This window comes from Phoenix dactylifera, chromosome 17, assembly GCF_009389715.1.
Source record: "Phoenix dactylifera cultivar Barhee BC4 chromosome 17, palm_55x_up_171113_PBpolish2nd_filt_p, whole genome shotgun sequence".
NCBI classification, from domain to species: Eukaryota; Viridiplantae; Streptophyta; class Magnoliopsida; order Arecales; family Arecaceae; genus Phoenix; species Phoenix dactylifera.
In genome coordinates, this window is record NC_052408.1 from 2826536 (window position 1) to 2835093 (window position 8558).

At 39.6% G+C, this 8558-nt stretch overlaps 1 protein-coding gene across 1 annotated transcript; it reads right to left on the reverse strand.

Moving 5' to 3' along the window:
• Positions 1-5312: 5312 nt before the first annotated feature.
• On the reverse strand, positions 5313-8011 carry LOC103724093. The gene is made up of 4 exons (XM_008815245.4): positions 7722-8011; positions 7513-7639; positions 7313-7385; positions 5313-5982 (listed from the first exon to the last, which is right to left on the reverse strand). Exons 1-4 carry the CDS (start codon positions 7759-7761, stop codon positions 5713-5715), a joined length of 510 nt encoding a protein of 169 aa, XP_008813467.2. The 5' UTR covers positions 7762-8011; the 3' UTR covers positions 5313-5712.
• Between the last annotated feature and the right edge of the window lie 547 nt (positions 8012-8558).

Here is an 8558-nt window from a genome sequence, read left to right on the forward strand (position 1 = left end):
CATGGACCAATTTGGATCAAGTCAAAATAGATAGAAGTCACATGTTTCTTGTTAGGTTTGACAAGGTATGGCCGTGCTAAATTCTACCACGTGTGGAGGAGGCACAAGACGAAGGAGGAGAGTTCGGCTATGATGTGGATAAGAGGGCCAAATAATTGAGTCTTGACCGTGATTAACTACAAAGCATGTCAAGATGACTGGTGGAAGACTGAGAGAACTGAATCGGTCTCAAAGATTTCCAAGTGTAGAAGATTGTATCAAGGCCGAAGTAAAAAAGATAGCCAATATGAGCCACGATAAGCTGAGATCGATAAGGTATGAGTATCCATCTGACAGTTAATGTGGGGCAACCATGCAATCGAATGTGCGTAGCAGAAGATAACTGGTATCATATATCAAAACCACTAGGAATAAAGGCCAGACATAGGGAACAACCATCAGATTAGGCAATTATCATATTTTAGGACAATTATTATGTTTTAGTATAAATAAGTAGAATTGTACTTTATATAGATCCTTCAACAATCAATCCAATGCATCTTTTTATCTTATCTTAGTTTTACTCTACTAGTAGTTCTATTGTAGGAGTAGCTGTAACTTAGATTTTTATTGTAGCCCAGCACTACACCTTTGCCGTAGCCCAGCACTACACCTCTACTATAGCCCAACGCTACATTCCTATCTAATCCATCTTCTTCAAATCACGATATGATAATGGCAAAAGTTCGGTTAAGGCACATGGACCCATGTTACTCTGTATCCTCCCTTCGATCCTCATCATCTTTTTGGCTGATTAAACTCCAGTGGCACATGTGCATACCAACCTTGTTGTCGTTGAGACTCGATTCCTTTCTCCGCCTGCCAACAGAGTTTCTTAGTGCCCCAAATTTTTTGGTACTTGCTCGAATGGAATGAAAAAATGGCCAACAGGTAGTTGATCGATTTAGCAAGAGGGTATGCTTGATTCCCTACAAGAAGATGGTAATGGGAGAAGAAGCAGGCTATTTATTCTTCCAGCATCTACGAAAAAATTTTGGGCTGCCTTCTTCCATAATTTTAGATCGAGATTGGTCATTTTCTAAGAAATTCTGGGAGAATTTTGTAGGAGATGATAGGCACCAAATTGAAGTGAAGCACTACCTTCTATTTGCAAACAGATAGATAGATAAAGTTCGTGAACCACTCAATGGCGCACTCCTTCAGGGTTACAATTCTAAGCATATGAAAAATTGGGTTGACAACTTGGCCCACCTTAGTTCACCTACAATGATCTATCTATGGTTCCACACAAAAGGCACCGTTTGAAGTATGCTGGACTATCTACCATAAAGTTCTCTAGACCTAGAGTTCGCAGTTGGTTCTGTGCCAAAGAACAGGGAGGAGGGAGACCAAGCATGAGCTCAAAAATTCCTTAAGAATATCAAAGAGGTGCATTAGGATGCTGAGGTGTAATGTAACTATATATCACAACAATAGTATAAGGATTCATATGATAAGTATTACATGAAGTGCAACTTCCAAAAACGAGAGCTATCATAGCTTCACTTGGGTAAAGAAATGATAAAGAGCGAAGGAAAGAACTAAAGACAATTCGATATGGTCTTTTCAACATTCTGCAGAAAATGGGAGAGAATTCCTTCTAGTTTGCCACTATAAATGGAGATGTACTCGATAATTAATGTTGAGAATTTAAAGCTATTTGAGCCATCTATGGTAGATGAGGGCCAAAGCTAGGAAGTAGTTTTACTAGATATGGATGACCAATGGATGGAATAGGAAAGACCGCTAGATTAAGACTGTATTAACTAGAGGAAGGTCTCAGAAATAAGAGGTGGGAGGATTGAGTCTTTTTAGATCAACCGGAAAGATAAGTTTTCTAGCAAAGCTAGGTGGTTTAACCATGAAATAAGAAAGTAAATATTTTTCCATCTTCAATTTTGACTTAGTAAGAGCTAAATTCTCTAAACTAGAAGAGCCTTGATAAAGGAGGATTACCAGACTCGATATAGATCATTCTAACCACTATGAGAACTTGATAGAGTCCAGAAGTGAGATCTACTATATCAGAAAGCTAATTGTGCATCAAACATTTTAGAGGCCCTAACGTGCCCATACAACATCCGATTGAGGTATTCTCTTTTTTGAAATCGGGTAACTTTTCGAGCTTTAAAAGATGGCACCATCTTTTAAAGATATAATGAACTGAGCAATCAAGACCAAATCCTATCATTTGGGCACTCAAATGAACCAGCCTATGCAATTTTTTTTTCAAGAAAGACTTTGACTGGGCATATCTCTCAATATGGAAAAAATTAGGCACAACGGTTGAAGACAAAATCGATGTAGAAATTTAGATTTGATTTTAACCTTTTCATAATTGTGCATCAAACATTTTAGAGGCCCTAACGTGCCCATACAACATCCGATTGAGGTATTCTCTTTTTTGAAATCGGGTAACTTTTCGAGCTTTAAAAGATGGCACCATCTTTTAAAGATATAATAGACCGAGCAATCAAGACCAAATCCTATCATTTGGGCACTCAAATGAACCAGCCTATGCAATTTATTTTTTTCAAGAAAGACTTTGACTGAGCATATCTCTCAATATGGAAAAAATTAGGCACAACGGTTGAAGACAAAATCGATGTAGAAATTTAGATTTGATTTTAACCTTTTCATAATTGTGCACCAAACATTTTAGAGGCCCTAACGTGCCCATACAACATCCGATTGAGATATTCTCTTTTTTGAAATCGGGTAACTTTTCGAGCTTTAAAAGATGGCACCATCTTTTAAGGATATAATGGACCGAGTAATCAAGACCAAATCCTATCATTTGGGCACTCAAATGAACCAGCCTATGCAATTTTTTTTTCCAAGAAAGACTTTGACTGAACATATCTCTTAATATGGAAAAAATTAGGCACAACGGTTGAAGACAAAATCGATGTAGAAATTTAGATTTGATTTTAACCTTTTCATAATTATTTTTACTAGTTATCTCTATTTCGGAAAAAATGTGTCATCTTTTAACTAAAAGAGGAATCCAACCCGAATCATGTAAGGATGGACTTTACTAGTATAAGTAAAGGCTTTGTAACTCAGTTTTGTTATTGATTAATGGAAGAAAAGCACACTTAAACCCTAATGTCATCAAATTTTCTATTTTCTGAATTTTTTTTTTAACAATTGAGTTGAGAAGGTTGAATAAATTTTTTTCCTTCATCTTGATTGGATCAATTATGCACCAGAAATAGAGAGCAAAATTACAAAACAAACTTTGAATCTCATTATGCTGTAACTGATTCATGTGGTTGATAGCAGCATGTCTTCTATCACATAACTTGACTCTAACATGGCTAATGCCATAACAACAGCTGCAAATCAGCAGAAGAAGATATAGCATTTTGTTGTAACAGTGCAACACCTAGAATTAATGTTGTAAGGATCTGAGAATTATAGGCACCGTTAACCTTCTGAGAAGGCTCAGCAGGGGCTAGGTGGAACGGTTGGATGCCTATTATTGACCACTGTTACCAGATCTCCACTCATTGCTGAGCAATTTGTCATCTGCATCAACCAAACCAATTTCTGATAGCTTCAGCTCAGAACTTTATACCTATAAAAGCAACAATAAAAGAAGCATATATTTTCTTTGCTTTTGGAAGTCAATTAAACTCACCAAAGCAACAATATAAAAATAGTTTGTCATTACTTCAGCTTTTCACTCACTTAAGAATGTTGATCATGTTTACTGTATCATAGATTGAAACAGTAATGGTTATTTACATTCCCTTATTCAACTTTCCAGGAAATTACAAAGCTTTATAATATTGGCATTGTTTCTCATCAATGAACCAAGAAACTGGCAGGCCATTGGCTTGCATCTAAGATGATATAGTAACTGATAGTTGATACTCCCGCATTGGCAATCAGCATGTTTGCTTATACAACAATAGATACCTCTGAAACTTTGATTCTATCACGCTTTTCAAGTCGTGAAAAAAGCTTCAGGATTTTCTTGAAATATCTGAGGTTCTTGTAGGATTTGACTGTTACCTGTCTGAAAGGTTTATGGTTCAGTTTTTGAAGCCGGGTTTCTTTCCAAGAGCTTCTGGTTCATGAAGAGAGCAAAAGTTTCATTGTGCTAAAATAGTCCACTGTGGTTGATTCCATACTCTCTCTCTCTCTCTCTCTCTCTATCGCCCCCTCCCATGAATTGATTCCTTTTATTTCTCAATTTTGCACTGTAGCTTATCAAATTATACTAAATCTCCATATCAAGAGAATTTATACCTCGACTGATAAATGCAAGCAACGAAACTCTAGTATGAAACTTTATAGATTTACTTTCTCTTAAAAAAGGACTAGCAAAGAATGGCAGAACCTAGGTAAAAAAAAAAGAAGAAGAAACACTCCAGCTAAAACGGTCAATATTTTTTTATTTTTTCACCTTTTAAGAACCACTAATGAATACCTACTCACATGGTAGAGAAATGGCCTTTAATCTTTGGAAGGAAGCAAAGCTGGCCAGCACATAGATCGTGAAACCTTGCATCATATACTCTCAAAATCATTATCTAAAAGAACCTTTCTGAAAGGCAAAACCCTTGTCTTTGATTTTTATTTTATTTTTTTGACTGAATCGAATCTTTATTTTTTTTTCTTTAGGAGAAACAGATAGCAGCAATATGCATGCAATTGTTTTCTTCATTCTTCCTTTCTAATAAATTTATGGCGATCTATTTTTCATGGGAATTATTGAGACCTTTCATAACATGTCACATGGAATAACTGCCCATGTTAGACCCACGGTAAAACACCTCCAAAAGTTCAATGAAGAATGTTTCCCTAGAAGGAGAGGGATGCATTCCAGTAGTGAAGCTCTTTTTGCATCAACATCAGTTGGATATACTCAGATGTTTCTATCATTGATGTTTCCAACATGAAGTAAGGGAGTTGCGGTGTCATATCAAGGCAGTTCCCAAATGCAATCAAAATGGGGTAAAGAGCAAGAGAAATGGAGAGCTCTTCGGGTCATCATCTAAATAGTCGTCTCGCTGATAATAAAAGAGAAAACCAGAATCTAGCTACAAACAAGGTCTCAGTCATAACCTAGCTACTCCATTGCGACCCCTCCGACTCCCCATCCCCAGTCCCACAAAAAGCCCTTCTCTTCAAAAAGAAAAAAAAGAAAAAAAAGAGGAAGGAAAAAAAGGGGAACAGAACATGGAATTCATTAATGAATGTGATGGTGCTCAAAATCCAATCAAAGAATCAGAAACCAGCAAAAACCTCCAACAGATTCACTCATAATAAAATAACAGCTCTGTTTTGCTCATATACTGAAGAAATAACCACTGCGAGGTTTTCCAATATGCTACTTAACAGAACACAGATGAGTATTTTGTTTCAGCATACAAATATACATGATTGTCAGCTCATTTATTCATGACCTTCACCTGATTTTTGGACCTACACAACCCCAAGAGCAACAATGGAAGCATAGACAGCATTAGGAATCCTCTGCACCACTTTGCCAGCACCAGGCACGCAAAAACCTCCAACGGAAAGCACTCATAATAAAATAGCAGCTTTGGTTTGCTCATATACTGAAGAAATAACCACTGCGAGGTTTTCCAATATGCTACTTAACAGAACACAGATGAGTATTTTGTTTCAGCATACAAATATACATGATTATCAGCTTATTTATTCATGACCTTCACTTGATTTTTGGACCAACACAACCCCAAGAGCAACAATGGAAGCATAGACAGAATTAGGAATCCTCTGCACCACTTTGCCAACACCAGGCACCCCCTCTGTTGCCCTCTTTGTGAGCAGTGCCACAGTTGGAGCCACAACCAATGCAATTAGTAGATTTTGACCAACAGATATTACAGTATCTGCTGTCAATTTCTGAATAAAGTTTGCAAACTCTTCACGGTCAAGCAGCCCATCAAGGTTGACATCATACTCCTGTGATGAAGATGAAAAAAGTATCCGATGTGAAATGGTTTCATTGAATCAAATTTAGCTTGCTACTAAGATCTTGTTGCTTCTTAAAATTTCATTAATAAGGCTCCTCATTTCTATTTGAAACTGTGTGAGCCAGTCTGCTTTCCAACAATAAGAAATATCAGCAAAGGCAGGCTATATAATAATACTAATGCACATAAAGGTAGGCTGGTGCACGAGGCCCTCAAGGGTCAAAGGTATGCAGCCCTACCTTCATGTGCAGAGAGACTATTTCTGTATTTCAAAATCATGACCTCCAGATCAGTGGAGCAGCCTTATTGTTGCATCAAGGCTCACCCTCTAAGAATATCGATGCAATTCTCAGCAGAAATCTAGATGTATCGTTTCTTCTTTTATGTATCAAATAGTAATTGAAGGATCCCTTTCTTGAGCAAGATATTTATAAACAACTTGGTATGAATTACTTGCAAAGTACCTGTTTCCACCGACTATATAAAATTGGGCGATGGCATCAGCTATGAAAAAAATTAAACACTCCATTTTGATTGGCTTGATGAGTCTCATCTACACATTTATTTCAATCAGGTACTGTCATATAGAAGCAGTAATAACAGCAGAATCAAATAAGAGCCTTTCACCTAACAGGCGACACTTTGGACAAATCCGAACTACATCATGACTCGTGCTACAACTTATTTACGCAGTTCATAACAGCATTTAAGTGTACGGACATCCAAATGCAGGGTCAATTTCTAGAACAGATAATACTATTACTATGCAGATAACTGCAAAACAATGAAGCTTACAAATTAACCACTGCATCTATGCTTTGCTCTACCCATTTGTTAGCCATGGTGTGCTTTGTTATTACTAACTATCTCTTACACCCTTCACATCATAAAGTACAAATTTATAATTCTGTAGCAGCCTGAAAGAGATAAAATGTGATGGATAATGTCGCACTTAATCGGTTGGGATTTGTTTGAGTGTGCATTGAATACATATATATCATGCATAAGAGTGATTACAGAAGGAAAATAAGGAGAAGATTACAGCAACAATTCAAATCCAAAATTTGAATTTGAGCAGAGCGAAAGTAGGAGAAAAATAAGGAGAATATGACACCAATAATTTGAATTCAAAAAATTGAATTTGAATAGAGAGAATTTAAGGTATGCTATATTACGGCCCTTCCCACCTCAGTACCATGCTCGTCCAAAGCATCATCGCGTTTAGAAGTATCAGAATCATTTCTTTGGTTACTACAGTATACAAGAATTACTAGTTAATAAAATTTGTTCAATTTAGTAATTCACACAAACTTGCATACCTCCATCATAGCTTTCAGTTTTTCCTTGGACGGGGGATCGTTGTGACGCCCGGGCAAGAACTTGTTGATATCACTACAACAAGTCATAGAGAAAGACAGAGTCATCTAAGAAACTCTCGGCCCCTTTCTATCTACCACCTCCAAGAGAGAGAGAGGGGAGATTGGAAGAAAAAGAAATAAAGAAAGAGGAGAAGAAACACTTGTAAACATAGAGGACCGCGATGTATAGGTCCTCGAAGGTCAGGTAGTCTCGGTCGGAGTCGGCTCTGATGCGGTCGAAGGTCTTGTCCGTTATCCTTCTTATACGCCTCTCCTTCCATTGCCTCCCTGCCCCCGAGATCAGAACCAGCACTGGGTTACACTACTTGACACAAGAGGAGAAGGGATTCCAATTTAATATGATCTTTACCTTGGATTTTTTCCTGGAGGGAGGAGAAGAGCTGAGCCATGGTGGACAAGAGAGAGAAAGCTGATGGAGAGGATTGAAGAGGGATGGGGCAGAGGGGAAGAAGGATGTGGTTGGGAGCCTGCTTGCGGGTCAGGTCAGCAACGGAGAAAGAGAGAGGGCGAGAGCGATAGATATGGGGACCTTTGAATGCTTGACACGTGGAAAACTTGGGGTTGCAGATTTATATCACCCAAAGGCGCACCCTGGATTTCGGAAGAACACTGGGTGGGCGATGCGGGCGTGAGTGGGTGCAAGCGGATTACATCAATCTTCGTGCAACTGAGTGAGGACTTCGGGCGAACACCGGGTGGGCGGTGCGGATCGCGACCCAGCCGTCTAGCGCGGCGGAGGAGAAGGGGGCCCTGGAGGGCCGACGGGCGGACACGACCTCTCCCTCGTGGTCGGAGGTGGCCCAGGGGTCCCGACGACAGATCTGGTCCAGCCACAAAATCCCGATGGAGGAATTGATCGAGCTCCAGCGTATCTTCACTAACGTCCTGGAACTACCGGCTGACCGCGTGGGAAGGGCGCGCTCGGCCTGGGCGTCGACGGCAATGGTTGCCCGAAGCCTAGGTCGTCGTGTTCCGGCGGAGTGGATGGCCCGTGACCTGCGGCGTTGGGGAAAGCTGGGGTACGACGTGGAGTTCTTTCCAATGGCGGAGGGAGTCACCACCTTCCGTTTTCGGAACGGAGAAGATCGGGCAGCGGCAATGGCGGGCGGGCGGTGGAGGATAGCCGGCCAGGTGATGGCAATGGAGGCGTGGAAGCCGGATTTCGCCCGGGGAGTCAGTTCGGTAA